Consider the following 21,115-nt stretch of genomic DNA (forward strand, 5'->3'; position numbering starts at 1 on the left):
CACTATATTCTAGTCAATGCCACTCCGACATGGCTTGTCCTAATATTTATTTTACTTTAAAATTTGTGTATTGTTAGATACTGTTGGAGCTAGAAACACAAGCATTTCGCTACACCCGCAATATCATTTTTAATGGAAGCCTCTCCAACATAATCCATGTAGAATCAGGAATTCCCCAGGGCTGCTGTCTAGGCCCCTTTTTTCAATCTTTACTAATGACATGCCGCCCCTGGCTTTGAGTAAAGCCAGTGTGTCTATGTATGCGGATGACTCAACACTATACATGTCAGCTACTACTAGAGGTCGACCGATTAATCGGAATGGCCGATTTCAAGTTTTCATAACAATCGGAAATCGGTATTTTTGGGCGCCGATTTGCCCTTTTCTTTTCTTCTTTTTTTACACCTTTATTTAATCTTTATTTAACTAGTCAAGTCAATTAAGAACACATTCTTATTTTCAATGACGGCCTAGGAACGAGGCAGAACGACAGATTTTTAACCTTGTCAGCTCGGGGGATCTAATCTTGCATTGATTACATTGCACTCCACGAGGAGCCTGCCTGTTAGCGAATGCAGTAAGCTAAGTTGCTAGCTAGCATTAAACTTATCTTATAAAAAACAATCAATGACTGTCATTGCTCCAATGTGTAGTTAACCATAAACATCAATGCCTTTCTTAAAATCAATACACAAGTATATATTTTTAAACCTGCATATTTAGCTAAAAGAAATCCAGGTTAGCAGGCAATATTAACCAGGTGAAATTGTGTCATTTCTCTTGCGTTCATTGCACGCAGAGTCAGGGTATATGCAACAGTTTGGGCCGCCTGGCTCTTTGCGAACTAATTTGCCAGAACTTTACGTAATTATGACAACATTGAAGGTTGTGCAATGTAACAGGAATATTTAGACTCATGGATGCCACCCGTTAGATAAAATACGGAACGGAATAAACGTTTTGTTTGAGGTGATAGTTTCCGGATTAGTCAAAGGTATATGGTTTAGAGAGAAATAGTCGACGCGTTATAATTCCTGTAATAACTTGCGGCTGAATTTGAAAGGGGTTCCTTCATTATTTTACCGTTCATGTCTTCCATAGAGAATGTCTTGATCTACTTCAAATAAGGTCTGTGTTTCATGCAAGCTTAAACCGCCTCGACGTTTTGATACCCGTGTAAATCTCACTAGGATAAGGTAACGTTTGTCAACATATTTTCATAAATCTACTCTACATTTTTTTAAATCTTCGCTTATAATTAGCCAATATTGATCAGTTACCTTGTCCTATGGATATCTACACAGTTATAAAATTGGCACGGTGATGTAAGCCTACACGAAACACAGACCTTATTCTAAGTGAATCTAAAAATATCCTATAGAATAAATGAAGGAACCGCTTTTCAGATTTTGCTAGGTGTCATGGGAATTATGACTCGCACTTTGGTTGTCAATTCTTACCATGCCCATTATTAAAATAGGATTTCCTGCATATAGATTTTTCAACATTTGTTTTCAACATTCATCACAGGTAACTTAAACTATTTTTATTCAAACAGTTGAGAGTATTTGTCTCCTAAGCAGACTCTTCAGTATCATTGTCACTTCAGAGCTTTGTGCGTGTGTGTATTATATTAAGTTAAAATAAAAGTGTTCATTGTTCATTCAGTATTGTTGCAATTGTCATTATTACAAAAATGTGTGTGTATGATATATATTTAAAAAAATATATATATATATTATTAAATAAAATCGGCATCGGCTTTTTTTGTCCTCCAATAATCGGTATCGGTATTGAAAAATCATAATCGGTCGACCTCTAGCTACTACAGCGACTGAAATGACTGCAACACTCAACAAAGAGCTGCAGTTAGTTTCAGAGTGGGTGGCAAGGCATAAGTTAGGCCTAAATATTTCTAATACCATTGTAATTTGGACACATTCACTAAACCCTAAAACTCAACTAAATCTTGTAATAAATAATGTTGAAACTGAGCAAGTCGAGGTGGTTAAACTGCTTGGAGTAACCCTGGATTGTAAACGGTCAATGGTCAAAACATATTGACACAACAGTAGCTAATACAGGGAGTAGTCTGTCCATAATAAAGCACTAATCTACCTTCTTAACACTATCAACAAGGCATGTCCTACAGGCCCTAGTTTTGTCGCACCTGGACTACTGTTCAGTCGTGTGGTCAGGTGCTACAAAAAGGGACTTAGGAAAATTGCAATTGGCTCAGAACAGGGCAGCACGGCTGGTCCTTGGATGTAAACAGAGCTAATAATAAGAAGAAGAATGTCAATCTCTCCTGGCTCAAAGTGGAGGAGAGATTGACTTCATCACTACTTGTATTTATGAGAGGTATTGACATGTTGAATGCACCGAGCTGTCTGTTTGAACTACTGGTGCACAGCTCGGACACCAATGCATTCCTAGGGCCCAATGATTTCCGATGCGGAAAACTGGGGCGGAATCGATGAATTTTCTATAATTTGGCTGAAATTGATTAAAAAAATAAATCAAAAGTAGGCCTAAATATTGTAGTAACCTAAATGACAATTGTAAAATTACAGACAAGTAGGCCTAGAGAAATACTTCCGTTTTCGATTGCCGTGTTTTGAGAGGGGGTCGGTCAGGCGTATGACTCTTACGTCACCTCACAACTTGGCTGTCACTTTGAGAAACATGTTGAAGAGGCCGTCTACGACGGCCAAGAAGTAAACGGAGTCAGGCGATAAGCTGTTTTGAAAATTCTGTCAGCGTACTATTGATTGGACCCGTAAAAATGTGTGTGATGACCACTTAAAATCTAAAGCCCATGTGGAGAACAAGGAAAAGCACCGTGTTTGCCAGAGCATGCCTCTTCAAACTACCATTACTAGTGCAAGCGCATTTTCAGATTTAAGACAATTTATTTCAGGACTTTGTGGCTGTGTGCACCGAGTCTGACATACCCTTAGAAAAGCGAAGAAAGCTACAGATGTTTCTAGTGAAGCATTGCAAACAGGGAGGAGCGTTGCCCGAAAATGAGAGCAGCCTCGGTCAAACTCACCTGCCTTGTGTGTTCAACCAACATATGACTGTCGTTCTACAGAAGATCCGCAGGAAGAAGTTTGGGGTGGTTGTTGACAAGACAACAGATGCAAGGGATTGCAGCGGTCTAAACATTGTCATTGGTGAGTTAATTTAACAGCCTATTGATATACAGTTGCATTAGCCTACATTTACATTCTGCAATGTGAATTGTCCGCATACAAATTGTGATATTCCAAACAACGCGCTATCGTGGTGAAATATAGCGATGTATGTCAGCAGCTGTCTGCCTCTCCATCTAGCTAACTATCGCTGTATCTATATTGTGTTTACGCTTGAAATAACTTATTTTGTCACTTATTTTAGGTTAAAACAGTGTTTCCTTATCTTTCATTGCAGGTGTTGAAATCCAGTACTTTCTGGTGGATGTCATTTTCATGGACAGATGCAACTACTCAACGTTTTCCCAATCTATACTAGCCTCCCGCCACAGCAACCACTGAACCTGAATGATGCCTGGGCAGTGGTCACAGATGCCTCCTACTGCCTGAAGACATACAAGGAGGTTCTGAAAGGAGTGACGCCCAACAGTGTCCATGTAACCGGTCTCTGCCATGTCATTAATCTGGTGGGTGAGACCTGGCAGCACTACAAATACTTCTGAAGTTGCATCACTTGTGACATGGATGAGATGTCTTCAAGAAGCCTGCCAGAAAGAGAAGATGGTTGAGCTTCCTCATTCTGAAGGAGTTTGTGCAGGTCAAGGCTCCTCCTGAAGCAGTGAGCTCAAGGTGAAATAGCTCCAGGTGTAGTACCATGTAGAGCATGTTCATCTGTACAGAGTTTTTGTTGGCAGAAAAGTCATCATCCCATGCAGTCACAAACATCCTCAGCCAACTGGAAACAGAGGAGAAGGTGCAGCTATTGAGAGGATGGGGATTGGAGAGAGGAGGGAGGTGCTTGACCATCTCCATGATGCATTCCACTTGGCCTTCAAAGTTCTCAAAGCACTGGGACACACATCCAGCCAGAGAGGTTTACAGGCTGGCTAGGGTGTTCGATCCTAGGCAGGCTCCAGCCATGGAAAAGCAGATTGAAGCCTACACACAACTGAAACCCATGGCAAGCCCATCAACAGAGCTCAGTGAAGAATGGATTGCCTATCAGGGAGCCCTCATCTGCTTTGGAGCTTGCTGATTACTGGAGGGGCCAGATTCCCAAGTGCAAGATTGGAGTGAGTGCAAGATTGGAGTGCAAGATTCCCAAGAGTTGCAGAAGTGACAGTGCCCTACATCTACTTCCCAGTCAGTTCAGTCAACAGAGGAGTTTCAGCAAATACAAGACTCTACTCACAGACAAGCGAGAGGCACTCACCGAGCTCAACACAGAGGCTGACAATCATGTACTTCAATGGAGATATCTGTGATAGATGGAAAACATACAATGGACAGACATAGGAGCTCATAAGGTAGTTCCATAGGTTTTGCCTTTTGCTGCATTATTGCCTAGATTCTTGCATGAATCTTTTTTTTCCCATTTATAAGTTAAAATAAAATAAAGTGCTTCACAAGTGTTACAAAAACAGAAAAAAAACTATTTTCTTACATAAGTATAACTCTAGGTTTTGCCTATTGCTTGCTGCATTGTTGCCTAGATTCTTGCATGACTTTTTTTCATTTATAATGAAACACTTAGTAGAACTCTATTGAAGCACTTGCCTTGATTGAAAATGTGTGCAATGATGTGTTTCATCATTACAAATGTACTGTTATACATCTTATTAAAATTGACGTTTTATTCATTCACATTATTAGAAATGCTTTCTGATGATAAAATTAGCATAAAACAGGAAAAAATTAAATCTGGGATTTAAAAAAATTACGTATTAGATAAGGCCCTAAATACCCCACAAGACATGCCACAAAAGGTCTCTTCACAGTCCCCAAGTCCAGAACAGATTATCGGAGGCGCACAGTACTACATAGAGCCATGACTACATGGAACTCTATTCCACATCAAGTAACTGATGCAAGCAGAAACATTTTATAAAAATAAATATATAAAAATACACCTTATGGAACAGCAGGGACTGTGAAGCAACACAAACATAGGCACAGACATGCATTCACACACGATAACATACGCACTACAAACACACGTGCACATGGAATTTGTACTGTAGATATGTGGTAGTGGTGGAGTATGGGCCTGAGGGCACACAGTGCGTTGTGAAATCTGTGAATGTATTGTAATGTTTTTTTAAATTGTATAAACTGCCTTAATTTTGCTCAACCCCAGGAAGAGTTGCTTCTGCCTTGGCAGCAGCTAATGGGGATCCATAATAAATACATCTGCTAAATGTGTATGTGACAAATAACATTTGATACACAAGCCATGTCTCAAGGCTTAAAAATAATTTGTTAACCTGTCTCCTCCCCTTCATCTACACTGATTGAAGTAGATTTAACAAGTGACATTAATAAGGGAACATAGATTTCACCTGGATTCACCTGGTCAGTATGTGTAATGGAAAGAGCAGGTGTTAATATTTTGTCCACTCATTTGGGTACATAAAATAATGTATTGTGCAGAATATTACCATCCATCCTTTAGAATACAGATCTCCGTAGGATGGGAGGTCTTGGAGGCAGTGATGGTCAGATGTTTCTCCACAGAGCCACGAGCACCATGGACCTCCTGCACATCTAGTATCCAGTAGCGGTTGTGCAGCCCAGTGGTCAGAATAATATGGTCTGGGATGCCTTTCTTTTTACTGGTTCGTGAAAAACAACAAAAGGGTAATTACATATGCACAAATAACACTCCATACCAGAAATAAAAGGCATAAAAAAAAATCACTTTTTTTTTTAATTCAATGTCTAGTAAGTTAGATGTGCTCATCATACCCAGCATTGGATTTCTCCTCCTTAGTGTTACCGAAGCTCTCCTCCATTTTGTCATCAAACCAGTTGTCCTCCAGCCCCTCCAGGTGGTCTTCTGATGTTACTCCTTTCCCGTCAGTGCCACAGTCTCTGACAGCACTGCTTTCAACTTCCATTAAGCTCTTATTGGGATTGGGTGGACACGGAAGGCTAGTTTTTACACTACTAGGCTTTTCAAAGCTAGTAGAGATCACATGCCCACCGCTTGTATTCAAGTCTGTGGGGCAGCTATTATATTCTGTGGCATCTTTTTGTTCTGTAATGACAGTAAAAGCACACTCCTCTTCACATTCACTCAAGCTGCTGGGGAGAGAGCTCTCATTAGAGGACAAGGACGAAGCTCTTTTGACAGACAGTGGCTTTAATGATGGCATGACGTTTCTAATCTTCTGCTTGGCTCCTGATGTCAATACACTGTAACCTAAGTGTATCTGACCAGCCTTGGATGGCTTTCTGCCATTCACAGCTTTGACAACTAGGCCTGTGCCCTGCTGGAATTTAGTACCTTTGGAGTTTTGAGTGTCACCAATGACCTGCAAGCATTCGCTCAGGAAGTCCTCTCCATGAAGGAAAGGCTTCCGCAGAGGGCTAATGGATGGCCTCTTTACTGGCATGGTTTTGGGACGCTTGGCAACGTGTACGTCATCGGGACTGAACAGTCTTTTCACAGAGCAACGTTGCATGTTACTGTTCTTGGTGCTCGTCTGTACCTGAGGTGGGGGACTGATCTTACTCCTCAGGGAGAACATAGCTGCCTTGGGAGAATTTTCCCTTATTAAGCTGACCCCTCTGGAGCACGGTCTGCGGCAGATAGGAGAGAGATGCCCATCTTCAGGCTTTCTGGCAGGGTGAGAGGTTCTGATCTGGCTGTCAGGGGTCTCTGGGACAGATAAGAGGTCAAAAGACAGGGGAGAATTTTCAATGCCCCCCAGGACACTGCGCTGGTTAGAGGTGACATTTGAGGAGTCCGTCTCAGTTATGCTGCATATAGTTCTCTTTGAGGGAGGTGTTGACTCCTGAAACCAACACAAGGTCAGACTTAAGTTTGTCAACAATTGTACACAGAGTGAGGATAATTCAATAAGAAACGGTAAAGGCGTCAGCATGCTTCAGTTCAGTTGGTGCCTAGCCAACTCTGCTAGCCGAACGAGTGTGTTCACATACTCCCTTAAAAAGACTGCTTGAAAAACGAGAAAAAAGCAGCAATAGTAACGTCCATTTAGACGCCATAGCCAGTATACACTTCTTTTAAATAGTCAGAATTACTCTAACTCAATAAATCTGTCATCCATTTTGACGTTTTTGCAGAAGATCTTAGTTGAATGTAAAATTGCACGACTAAGATGTTTGGTGCAGTTATGATTTTTTTTTTGCATAAAATGAGTCGTCTCTCATTGAATGACAAGACTATTGAAGAATCCCTACTGATGACCAATCACCGAGGAACGGGAGTAGACTTTCTCTGAAATCCTGCTTGCCTCCAGAAAAAAAGTGCGCCCAAACAGCCAAATAAATTCACCTGAGTCCAAAAAGAAAAGATCATAGTATATGCCAACTCTACCGAACTGTTTCGGCTGGGAAGCATGCGGACGCCTTAACTCAAAGGACAAGGCAATGGGGGGGGGGGGGGGGGGGGGGGGTCACCTTGAGTTTGTTTGGGTAGAAAAATGAAGAGAGTGTCTTCTGATGGCCTCCAATTACCTATCGTTGGGACAAAGTACAGCAAATTAGCATAGAGCCTTTGTGGTGTTAGTACAACCTAGTCAGTTGTACAACAATGCATGTCTTTCGCATTTATCCCAACCCCTCTGAATCAGTTATCATACCGTAACGAGACAAAATATCCACAGAAAGTATTAAACAGATTTGGTAAAAAAAGCTGGTACTAGTGCGTTCAGACGTCTACTACCTAAAGCATGTGCAAAATGTAAACACATGCACGAGCTGCTAGTATGTATGAATTTCATGCATGTATTTACATTGTGTGCGCATGCTTCAGGTGAAATCTGAATGCACTACCAGCATTTTGAAAAGTATGTTTGGTAATACATACTTGTGGATATTTTGTCTCAAATTTCCAGCAGCATTTCCCCCCCCCCACATTTATTTAACCAGGTAGGCTAGTTGAGAACAAGTTCTCATTTACAACTGCGATCTGGCCAAGAAAGCAAAGCAGTGCGACACAAACACATAGTTACACATGGAATAAACAAACATACAGTCAATAACACAATAGAGAAATTCTATATACAGTGTGTGCAAATGAGGTAGGATAAGGGGGGGGGGGGGTGAGGCAATAAATAGACCATAGTGGCGAAATTATTACAGTATGGCAAATTAAACACTGGGGTGATAGAGGTGCAGAAGATGAGTGTGCAAGTAGTAGTACTGGGGTGAAAAGGAGCAAAATAAATAACAATACGGTGATGAGGTAGTTGGATGGGCTACTCAAAGGTGCAGTGATCTGTGAGCTGCTCTGACAGATGAAGAAAGAATTGGCTTTGGGGGTGACCAGTGAAATATACCTGCTGGAGCGCGTGCTGCGGGTGGGTGCTGCTATGGTGACCAGTGAGCTGAGAGAAGGTGGGGCTTTACCGAGCATTGACTTAGATGACCTGGAGCCAGTTGGTTTGGCAACGGATATGACGCGAGGTCCAGCTAACGAGAGCATACAAGTCGCAGTGGTGGGTAGTATATGGGGCTTTGGTGACAAAAACAGATGGCACTGTGATACATCCAATTTGCTGAGTAGAGTGTTGGAGGCTATTTTGTAAATGACATCGCCGAAGTCAAGGATCGGTAGGATAGTCAGTTTTACAAGGGTATGTTTAGCAGTATGAGTAAAGGATGCATTGTTGCGAAATAGGAAGCCGATTCTAGATATCATTTTGGATTGGAGATGCTTAATGCGAGTCTGGAAGGAGAGTTTACAGTCTAACCAGGCACCTAGAATATGTGGACAACTACAAATACCTAAGTCAGAACCGTGGGTAGATGTGGGCAGCGATCGGTTGAAGAGCACACATTTAGTTTTGCTTGCATTTAAGCGCAGTTGGAGGTCATGGAAGGAGAGTTGTATGGCATTGAAGCCCGTCTGGAGGTTAGTTAACACAGTGTCCAAAGCATAAGGACCAACCACCCAGACAACCAGTAGAGGAAGTAATTAAAAGAAAACAAAGTCAGAAAATTACATACACTTAAGTTCGAGTCATTAAAACTTGTTTTTCAAACACTCCACAAATTTCTTGTTAATAAACTATAGCTTTGGGAAGTCGGTTAGGACATCACTTTGTGCATGACACAAGTAATCTTTCCAACAATTGTTCAGACAGATTATTTCACTGTATCACAATTCCAGTGGGTCAGAAGTTTACATACACCGAGCTGACTGTGGATTTAAACAGCTTGGAAAATTCCAGAAAATGATGTCATGGCTTTAGAAGCTTCTGATTGACTCAAATTATGTCAATTAGCCTATTGGAGGTGTAGCTGTGGATGTATTTCAAGGCCTACCTTCAAACTCTGTGCCTCTTTGCTTGACATGAGAAAATCAAAAGAAATCAGCCAAGACATCAGAAAAAAAATTGTAGACCTCCACAAGTCTGGTTCACCCTTGGGAGCAATTTCCAAATGCCTGAAGGTACCACGTTCATCTGTACAAACAATAGTACGCAAATATAAACACAATGGGAATACGCAGGCATCATACCACTCAGGAAGGAGACACGTTCTGTCTCCTAGAGATGAATGTACTTTGGTGCAAAAAGTGCAAATCAATCCCAGAACAGCAGCAAAGGACCTTGTGAAGATGCTGGAGGAAACGGGTACAAAAGTATCTATATCCACAGTAAAACGAGTCCTATATCGACATAACCTGAAAGGCCGCTCAGCAAGGAAGAGGCCATTGCGCAAAAACCGCCATAAAAAAGCCAGACTACGGTTTGCAACTGCACATGGGGACAAAGATTGTCCTTTTGGAAAATGTCCTCTGGTCTGATTAAACAAAAATAGAACTGCTTGGCCATAATGACCATCATTATGTTTGGAGGGAAAAAGGGGGAGGCTTGCAAGCCGAAGAACACCATCCCGACCGTGAAGCACAGGGGTGGCAGCATCATGTTGAGGGGGTGCTTTGCTGCAGAAGGGACTGGTGCACTTCACAAAATAGATGGCTTCATGAGGAAAGAAAAAATTATGTGGATATATTGAAGCAACATCAAGACATCAGTCAGGAAGTTAAAGCTTGGTCGCAAATGAGTCTTCCAAATGGACAATGACCCCAAGCATACTTCCAAAGTTGTGGCAAAATGGCTTAAGGACAACAAAGTCAAGGTCTTGGATTGGCCATCACAGAGCCCTGACCTCAATCCTAAAGAATTTGTGGGCAGAACTGAAAAAGTGTGTGCGAGCAAGGAGGCCTACAAACCTGACTCAGTTACACCAGCTCTGTCAAGAGGAATGGGCCAAAATTCACCCAACTTATTGTGGGAAGCTTGTGGAAGGCTACACGAAACATTTGACCCAAAGTTAAACAATTTAAAGGGAATGCTACCAAATACTAATTGAGTGTATGTAAACTTCTGACCCACTGGGAATGTGATGAAAGAAATAAAAGCTGAAATAAATCATTCTCTACTATTATTCTGACATTTTACATTCTTAAGTGGTGATCCTAACTGACCAAAGACAGGGAATTTTTACTAGGATTAAATGTAAGGAATTATGACTGAATTTAAATGTATTTGGCTAAGGTGTATGTACACTTTTGACTTCAACTGTATATGCACTAGCTACTCCCGAAAGGTCGCCGATTTGAATACCCAAGCCGATAAGGTGGGGGAAAAAACAGGGGGTAAAATACGGTTTATGTGCTCTTGAGCAAGGCATTTAACCCTAATTTTCTCCAGGGGCGCTGTACTACTATGGTTGACCCTTCAGAACAACACATTTCACTGTATCCGGTGTGACTATAAAATCTACAGTGCATTCAGAAAGTATTCAGACCCCTTGACTTTTTCCACATTGTTACATTACAGCCTTATTCTAAAATAGATTAAATAGTTTTTTCTCCCATCAATCTACACACAATAGCCCATAATGACAAAGCAAAAACAGGTTTAGACTTTTTTTCTTTTTTTATTACAAAAGTAGAAATATCACATTTACATAAGTATTCAGACCATTTACCCAGTACTTTGTTGAAGCACCTTTGGAAGTGATTACAGCCTCGAGCCTTGGGTATTATGCTACAAGCTTTGCACACCTGTATTTGGGGAGTTTCTCCCATTCCTCTCTGCAGATCCTCTCAAGCTCTGTCAGGTTGGATGGGGAGCGTTGCTGCACAGCTATTTTCAGGTGTTTCCAGAGATGTTCGATGGAGTTCAAGTCCGGCCTTTGGCTTGGCCACTAAAGGGCATTCAGAGACATGTCCCGAAGCCACTCCTGCGTTGTCTAGGTTGTGTGCTTAGGGTCGTTGCTGGAAGGTGAACCTTCGCCCCAGTCTGAGGTCCTGAGCAGGTTTTCATCAAGGATCTCTACTTTGCTCCGTTCATCTTTCCCCCGATCCAGACTAGTCTCCCACACCCTGAAAAACATCCCCACAGCATCATGCTGCCACCATCACCATGCTTCACCGTAGGGATGGTGCCAGGTTTCCTCCAGACGTGACGCTTGGCTCCCTTCCCCAGATCTGTGCCTCGGCACAGACTATGGACAATTCCTTCGACATCATGGCTTGGTTGAGAACTGTGGGACCTTATATAGACAGGTGTGTGCCTTTCCAAATCATGTCCAATCAATTGAATATACCACAGGTGGACTCCAATCAAGTTGTAGAAACATCAGCAATGATCAATGGAAACAGGATGCACCGGAGCTTAATTTAGTCTCATAGCAAAGGGTCTGAATACTTATGTAAATAAGCTATTTTTTTGCAAACATTTCTAAAAGCCTGTTTTTACTTTGTCCATGTTGGGTATTGTGTGTAGATTGATTAGGAAAAACATTTAATTAATTCTAGAATAAGGCTGTAACGTAACAAAATATGGAAGGGAAAGAGGGGTCTGAATACATTGTATGTCCGCTCCTGGTTTTCAAATCAACTTCTTCATTGTCTAGCAGCCAAAGGTATTATCTTAGTCATAATAGGGTGCATCTTTTTCCAAATTTCCAACGGATATTTCCATCTCTGTCCATGAAATCACTCGCATGTGCAGTGCACATTTCAGAACTGTGTTTTCCTGCAAATTGCATTTGGGAATATTTGCTTGTAGGCCTAGCACCATGAGCACATCGCTGCACTTAATGTGAAGAAATAGTTTAGCAACATTTTAAGCTAAATATTCTGATCCATCAGCTTTATTAATTGATACAGCGTATCCCTCAACTACACTACTTTGATACGCACCCTGAGGATTAGGATTTTTTAAAACAGTTTTGATGGCCACGATTAAACACATAATTGCATGTAGAAATGTTACTCAATGATTGGGCATATAAAAGCACGCTTCATTCCAGCAGCAACGAATAAGCTGTTTGAGAAGTTAGAGCAGAAGCAGCTGTCTGACAGATTTTACGCTCATAGGCTCTGTATCTATATGCTGTGCGCGTGTGATAAATAGCCTACCGACTAACGAATATACACACGCGGCAATAAATGATGCAAATTAACCTATACACAGATAAGCATGACTGGGACTAATGTATTTACATCGACTGGTATTTCCATCAATGAATAGGCTAAAAAGCATTATTTAGCAATGGGATTTTTTATTTATTCTCCTGAACAATTGGCCAGCGACAGTTTTATTTAAATCTGCTTTTCATTATAAAAATGTTTATCAGCCGAAAACCAGCCATTACCAGCTAACGGAAACCTAGCTGTCGAAAACTCTAGGCAGCATTCTGCCTTCGCCCTACGCTCCACTCCCAAACAAAAAATATTTTCACATGACCCTCCACTTGTACGGTAAAATAAATTGAACAACCTCCCCCCTCATAGAATTAACTCAAATAATGTTAAAAGACCAAAAACAACTTTAGCAACCCTGTGTTTATAAACTTTGCCACAACAGACTGTCAATATCAACCAACCAAAAATACACCACCACCACCACCTTGTAGGCCTACCCAGTATTGAAGGCTTGGCAATCTACAAATGTCATTAAACTTTGTGGTGTTTTCTAACAGATGTCTCTTTCCATTCATCAATTGGCAGCTGCACAGTTTGGATTTTTTTTTTTTACTGGCGAATAAAATCAAAGTTAAATAAACATACAAAGATTTGTAAAAGTGACCAGAATTGGCCAATACATTCAGGGACTTATTTCCATTGTGGTCCCAATTTTTTTTTTTTTTTTTAAACATAAATACATATACAATAAGAGGGGGAAGTTTAAGTACAATTCTAACAAGCTTGTTGGGGTTGGTAGCTTATTGTGCTGGTAAACCCTGATCTGCAGGCATAATCAAAGTGACACTGGACTAGCGCACTTTAGGTTGTCTACAGCTAGGGTTCCATCCAATTGGCAACAGATTTTCATGCAAAAAAATTCTATAATCTTCATAAAAAGGACATGCCTTTTCATAGTTTCCTTTAAGCCGGTCAACATAACTTTAATTTACCGGACATTTGAGAAATTTCACAGACATCCATATGCATTCAGATCTGACCTGGCGCAGCCAGTGCCATCAGTAAACGAGGGATGATGGCCAAATTAAACATTTGTGTCCTTAAAAACAGCTATAACAAAAACACTATTCCTTGTGTTTCGATGTATAGCATAAGCAAAATTTCTTTGCCTTTAAAAAAAGTGTATTATTGGTTTTTAGGCTACTTTCCTAAAATACTAATTGTCCACCTCACAGTTCAGCTGTCAGAGATTTGAGTACTAAATATATATCAGAGCATTGCATGCATAGTCCTACAGGCTTAGGTGTCCACTGTATGAGATATATACAGTACCAGTCAAAAGTTTGGACACCTACTCATTCAAGTTTTTTCTTTATTTTTACTATATTGTAGAATAATAGTGACATCAAAACTATGAAAAAACATATGGAATCATACAGTAACCAACAACAAAAAAAAGTGTTAACTAAAATATATTTTTAATGTGAGATTCTTCAAAGTAGCCCCTCTTTGCCTTGACAGCTTTGCACACTCTTGGCATTCTCTCAACCAGCTTCATGAGGTAGTCACCTGGAATGCATGTCAATTAACAGATGTGCCTTGTTAAAAGTTAATTGTGGAATTTCTTTCCTTCTTAATGCGTTTGAGCCAATCAGTTGTGTTGTGACAAGGTAGCAGAAGGTATACAGAAGATGCCCTATTTGGTAAAAGTCCATATTATGGCAAGAACAGCTCAAATAAGCAAAGAGAAATGACAGTTCATCATAACTTCAAGACATGATGGTCAGTATTCGCGGAAAATTTCAAACACTCTGAAAGTTTCTTCAAGTGCAGTCGTAAAAACCATAATGCGCTATAATGAAACTGGCTCTCATGAGGACTGCCACAGGAAAGGAAGAACCAGAGTTACCTCTGCTGTAGATGATAAGTTCATTAGAGTTACCAGCCTCAGAAATTGCAGCCCAAATATATGCTTCACTGAGTTCAAGTAATAGACACATCACAACATCAACTGTTCAGAGGAGACTGCGTGAATCAGGCCTTCATGGTCAAATTGCTGAAAAGAAACCACTACTAAAGGACACCAATAAGAAGAGACTTGCTTAGGCCAAGAAACACAAGTAATGGACATTAGACTGGTGGAAATCTGTAATTTGGTCTGATAAATCCAAATTTGGAGATGGAGATCATCCATTCACCTACTCTGTCTCACAAAGACACGACGGTTAGAACCAAAAATCTCACATTTTTGGTTTCTACATGATTCCATGTGTGTTATTTAATAGTTGAATTCTTCACTATTATTCTACAATGTAGAAAATAGTAAAAAATAAAGTAAAACCCTTGAATGAGTAGGTGTCCAAACTTGACTGGTACTGTAAATATAAAGGAAGAGAAGCTGAGGCCTAACCCCAGAGAGAGAGCTATGCCGGTGGCATGCTACGACACAGACATGCATTTCTTTATCTCAGATGGCTACTGCGTCTGCTCTACAGATAAATGTACAGGAGGAAGCTAATTTGAAAATTTTCGATCAGAATATTTTTTTAATAAAGATAAGCATTATATTGTTAGATTATAGGAGTAACTCTGGTAGGCCTGATACAGAATTTTTCACCTCAAGTTCAACTGTCAGAGTTAGTTGGAGTGCCAGAGCACATTGCCTTCATATCATAGGCCTGCAGTAGCTAAAGTTTAATAATAACCATACCAAACATTGACAAACATTTATAACTTTATTAGGGTAATATCAATAGTAAGTCAAGCAATTATTTATAAGTAAATTATAAACTGGGTGGTTCGAGGTCTGAATGCTGAAAGCAGTGGTATATCAGACCGTATACCACAGGTATGACCCAAAAAATATTTATGTTGGTAACCAGTTTATAAAAGCAAAAATGCACCTCGGTGGTTTGTGTTATTTGGCCAATATACCATGGCTAAGGGCTGTGTCCAGGCACTCCGCGTTGCGCATAAGAACAGCCCTTAGCCGTGGTATATTAGCCATATGCCACACCCCCTCAGGCCTTATTGCTTAAATAATGCCCAGTTTACTTTGTGACGTATTTCATTAAGCCATACAGCATCTACACCTCGGGCCTTTTTGCTTAAATACAATCAGAAGAGAAAATGTAAACAAGGTAAACACACACATTACCATGCGCCCAATAGCAAAAAACAACCCCCCCCCCAAAGCAAAAACAAATAAATTTGACAACCCTTGGATCACCCCTCCCCCAGTAAATTTTGATATTTCGCTTACTGTTGCAGTTTTGCACAGATCCATACATTTAGGAGTTCCTCTATTGACAAAACTACACTTTCAGAGTTAGGCTTATACACAGGTGTTCGGAGAATGCAAGCCGTTTAGCACAGGTGGTCACCTCATCTTCCGTTTGTTTTCCATAAACATGTGCTGTAAAATCGATATATGGCCATGTGGGTACACTCACCCTAACAAGGTGTGTATCAATTATTTTGATTGAATTTGTGTGTGTATACATATAATATATATATATATATATATATATATATATATATATATATATATATATATATATAAAATTAAATTAAAATACAAACAACTTACAGACGCACACAATTAAGTGATAATGCCTGAGAGTGTTGCAAACTGTGCCAATATATCTTCCAAACGCCCCGGCTTTGACGGTATTATCACTTTTATACAACTGGTTACCAACATATTCAAATAATGATTGACATATTTTCATTAGAAAAGTCATTTTGATATATGTATTCATACTATTTCATCCTTCCACAAGATATAGTCCCAAAACAAATATAGGGTTGCAACCCTGGTCGTTCGCTCTATTGGTTCGGTTGCCAGACACACAACCCAGTCGTTCAGTCTTTTTGTTCTGTATTTATGGACGCGACCCAATCATTCGTTCTAAATGTTCCATTGCCATACTGGCTGGCAACGTTCTTATCCCTTGCTTGCTAGCTAGCCAACTACAGCAAATTTACAGTCACGTCAAACAGTGCAGCCAGAATAACAACAGTAGCTGCAATTGCATAAGCTGTTCACTAGTGACATTTATTTGGATACATCCATAAAAATGATGGCAGCTGATTCATGATTTCGACTAGCTGAGAAACGCTGCCTGCCTCTCGCCCCAACCATGTTCATTACTATGGGACAGCTAGAGGTCGAATTTGAATATTGAAACAATGTTGCAAATGTCGGAGATAGACAGCAAGGTCTACGATGTTAAAATGCCTGCGGTAACTTGTGGAGTAAACACCGTCTGGAATGCACTTTTAACCGATCAGCATTATACCCCCCCCCCGTTGTATAACTCAATAATTATATTTTTTCATCGTGTTAATGATGGCGGATTAATTTACTTTAATATAACTTTTTTCAAGATGAGAAGAGAATCGTCCAGCCCATTGGCTATTCCACTACACCCCCATGTTTTAGAATATGCACAAGGTGTCTCAATTTAACCGGTAGTTTTTTGACAATCATTTCTTGCTGATATGAAACGTCCTTATGCTTACAAAACCATACCAAATGACGCGTGTTAATGTTCAGACTGAACTTCTGGGCTTTTAACAAATCTCCCCCATACAGAAGACGATTTAGTCCAATGACTGATTTAGCTATATGTAATGGAACTGGGAGTCATGAAGAGCTAAGGGAAACCCTGCCAGCTAGCGAGCTAACGTTACGTATTAATGTGACAAGCTATTACTTTTACATGCATCATAAAAATTTGCAAATACTCACAGAGTTCTTCTTCAATTTGGTCCTCTGCATTGTAACGTTAGAGATCTGAAGACGTGCAGGTGTGTTTAGAGGATAGCTAACTTAGATGACTAGCTTTAGATAGCTGCAGCTAACCTGAGTGGCTAAATTACTTTAGCTAACGCGTTAACGTTATTGGTTTTAGTCAACTCAAGCTTACATATTTCGTTAGCTAGTTCCTAGCTGGAAAGGTATTACTTCACTAATCACACATACATCTCAAATGCCTACCGGTTACATATATAAAGGTAGCCAACCTCGTCAAAAGACTTAGCTAGCCAACTATTTCAGGTTATTTCATCCATTGTCAGCTATGCCTTCCTTCTTATTTTTCGCGCTAAAAGCATTAATGGTAGTTAGAATCAAGACACTCCCACTCCATAAGATTTTCTTCTTCTTCTGTGAGTTTTATGGCAGACTACAAACCAAAACGGTGTATTACTGCCGCTAACTGGACGGGTTTGAAAGAAAACAAGGTAAAAATAAAACCAATACGTGATAGGGAAAATGTACTTAACCAACCCGCAATAAAACAATAAAACAAATACATTGACAAAACCAAAACCCCAAAAGCTCCCACTTCTTCCTTACCTCAAATCTTCATATCTCCCTTCTCAGACTCTATGACCTGCGAGGGTGATACAGCTTGTGAAAATACTCTATGGAACTCCACCGCCGAGAAGTCTTTCAGTCCCTGGAACCGTTCTGCCACATCCACAATGATACTGTATATATTTTCCTGGACTTCCTCTCCACCTTGGCAGTGCCATTAATCACCATAGCTATAAAGGCCACAATGTCCACATTCTTAACTGTACTCCAAACATATATTGCAGCGGTTCCCAAACCGTGACACAACTTACATTTACATTTAAGTCATTTAGCAGACGCTCTTATCCAGAGCGACTTACAAATTGGTGCATTCACCTTATGATATCCAGTGGAACAACCACTTTACAATAGTGCATCTAACTCTTTTAAGGGGGGGGGGGGTTAGAAGGATTACTTTATCCTATCCTAGGTATTCCTTAAAGAGGTGGGGTTTCAGGTGTCTCCGGAAGGTGGTGATTGACTCCGCTGACCTGGCGTCGTGAGGGAGTTTGTTCCACCATTGGGGTGCCAGAGCAGCGAACAGTTTTGACTGGGCTGAGCGGGAACTGTACTTCCTCAGAGGTAGGGAGGCGAGCAGGCCAGAGGTGGATGAACGCAGTGCCCTTGTTTGGGTGTAGGGCCTGATCAGAGCCTGAAGGTACGGAGGTGCCGTTCCCCTCACAGCTCCGTAGGCAAGCACCATGGTCTTGTAGCGGATGCGAGCTTCAACTGGAAGCCAGTGGAGAGAGCGGAGGAGCGGGGTGACGTGAGAGAACTTGGGAAAGTTGAACACCAGACGGGCTGCGGCGTTCTGGATGAGTTGTAGGGGTTTAATGGCACAGGCAGGGAGCCCAGCCAACAGCGAGTTGCAGTAATCCAGACGGGAGATGACAAGTGCCTGGATTAGGACCTGCGCCGCTTCCTGCGTGAGGCAGGGTCGTACTCTGCGAATGTTGCAGAGCATGAACCTACAGGAACGGGTCACCGCCTTGATGTTAGTTGAGAACGACAGGGTGTTGTCCAGGATCACGCCAAGGTTCTTAGCACTCTGGGAGGAGGACACAATGGAGTTGTCAACCGTGATGGCGAGATCATGGAACGGGCAGTCCTTCCCCGGGAGGAAGAGCAGCTCCGTCTTGCCGAGGTTCAGCTTGAGGTGGTGATCCGTCATCCACACTGATATGTCTGCCAGACATGCAGAGATGCGATTCACCACCTGGTTATCAGAGGGGGGAAAGGAGAAGATTAATTGTGTGTCGTCTGCATAGCAATGATAGGAGAGACCATGTGAGGATATGACAGAGCCAAGTGACTTGGTGTATAGCGAGAATAGGAGAGGGCCTAGAACAGAGCCCTGGGGGACACCAGTGGTGAGAGCACGTGGTGCGGAGACAGATTCTCGCCACGCCACCTGGTAGGAGCGACCTGTCAGGTAGGACGCAATCCAAGCGTGGGCCGCGCCGGAGATGCCCAGCTCGGAGAGGGTGGAGAGGAGGATCTGATGGTTCACAGTATCAAAGGCAGCCGATAGGTCTAGAAGGATGAGAGCAGAGGAGAGAGAGTTAGCTTTAGCAGTGCGGAGCGCCTCCGTGACACAGAGAAGAGCAGTCTCAGTTGAATGACTAGTCTTGAAACCTGACTGATTTGGATCAAGAAGGTCATTCTGAGAGAGATAGCAGGAGAGCTGGCCAAGGACAGCACGTTCAAGAGTTTTGAAGAGAAAAGAAAGAAGGGATACTGGTCTGTAGTTGTTGACATCGGAGGGATCGAGTGTAGGTTTTTTCAGAAGGGGTGCAACTCTCGCTCTCTTGAAGACGGAAGGGACGTAGCCAGCGGTCAAGGATGAGTTGATGAGCGAGGTGAGGTAAGGGAGAAGGTCTCCGGAAATGGTCTGGAGAAGAGAGGAGGGGATAGGGTCAAGCGGGCAGGTTGTTGGGCGGCCGGCCGTCACAAGACGCGAGATTTCATCTGGAGAGAGAGGGGAGAAAGAGGTCAAAGCACAGGGTAGGGCAGTGTGAGCAGAACCAGCGGTGTCGTTTGACATAGCAAACGAGGATCGGATGTCGTCGACCTTCTTTTCAAAATGGTTGACGAAGTCATCAGCAGAGAGGGAGGAGGGGGGAGGAGGGGGAGGAGGATTCAGGAGGGAGGAGAAGGTGGCAAAGAGCTTCCTAGGGTTAGAGGCAGATGCTTGGAATTTAGAGTGGTAGAAATTGGCTTTAGCAGCAGAGACAGAAGAGGAGAATGTAGAGAGGAGGGAGTGAAAGGATGCCAGGTCCGCAGGGAGGCGAGTTTTCCTCCATTTCCGCTCGGCTGCCCGGAGCCCTGTTCTGTGAGCTCGCAATGAGTCGTCGAGCCACGGAGCAGGAGGGGAGGACCGAGCCGGCCTGGAGGATAGGGGACATAGAGAGTCAAAGGATGCAGAAAGGGAGGAGAGGAGGGTTGAGGAGGCAGAATCAGGAGATAGGTTGGAGAAGGTTTGAGCAGAGGGAAGAGATGATAGGATGGAAGAGGAGAGAGTAGCGGGGGAGAGAGAGCGAAGGTTGGGACGGCGCGATACCATCCGAGTAGGGGCAGTGTGGGAAGTGTTGGATGAGAGCGAGAGGGAAAAGGATACAAGGTAGTGGTCGGAGACTTGGAGGGGAGTTGCAATGAGATTAGTGGAAGAACAGCATCTAGTAAAGATGAGGTCAAGCGTATTGCCTGCCTTGTGAATAGGGGGGGAAGGTGAGAGGGTGAGGTCAAAAGAGGAGAGGAGTGGAAAGAAGGAGGCAGAGAGGAATGAGTCAAAGGTAGACGTGGGGAGGTTAAAGTCACCCAGAACTGTGAGAGGTGAGCCATCCTCAGGAAAGGAACTTATCAGGGCGTCAAGCTCATTGATGAACTCTCCAAGGGAACCTGGAGGGCGATAAATGATAAGGATGTTAAGCTTGAAAGGGCTGGTAACTGTGACAGCATGGAATTCAAAGGAGGCGATAGACAGATGGGTCAGGGGAGAAAGAGAGAATGTCCACTTGGGAGAGATGAGGATCCCAGTGCCACCACCCCGCTGACCAGAAGCTCTCAGGGTGTGCGAGAACACGTGGGCAGACGAGGAGAGAGCAGTAGGAGTAGCAGTGTTATCAGTGGTAATCCATGTTTCCGTCA

General features: G+C 42.2%; 1 protein-coding gene across 1 annotated transcript in view; it reads right to left on the reverse strand.

Annotated features, from left to right (window-relative positions):
* Nucleotides 1–17,737, reverse strand: part of dna2 (DNA replication helicase/nuclease 2) — a 35,132-nt gene extending 17,395 nt beyond the window's left edge. The window contains exons 1-4 of the mRNA XM_071393760.1: nucleotides 17,360–17,737; nucleotides 7,620–7,676; nucleotides 5,940–6,991; nucleotides 5,633–5,806 (exon numbers count right to left, since the gene is read on the reverse strand). Coding sequence (XP_071249861.1) covers nucleotides 5,633–5,806; nucleotides 5,940–6,991; nucleotides 7,620–7,676; nucleotides 17,360–17,389 — 1,313 coding nt within the window. The 5' untranslated portion in view covers nucleotides 17,390–17,737. The remainder of the gene's footprint in view (nucleotides 1–5,632; nucleotides 5,807–5,939; nucleotides 6,992–7,619; nucleotides 7,677–17,359) is intronic.
* Between the last annotated feature and the right edge of the window lie 3,378 nt (nucleotides 17,738–21,115).

The sequence above is a fragment of the Salvelinus alpinus genome, chromosome 3 (assembly GCF_045679555.1).
Source record: "Salvelinus alpinus chromosome 3, SLU_Salpinus.1, whole genome shotgun sequence".
Classification (NCBI taxonomy): Eukaryota; Metazoa; Chordata; class Actinopteri; order Salmoniformes; family Salmonidae; genus Salvelinus; species Salvelinus alpinus.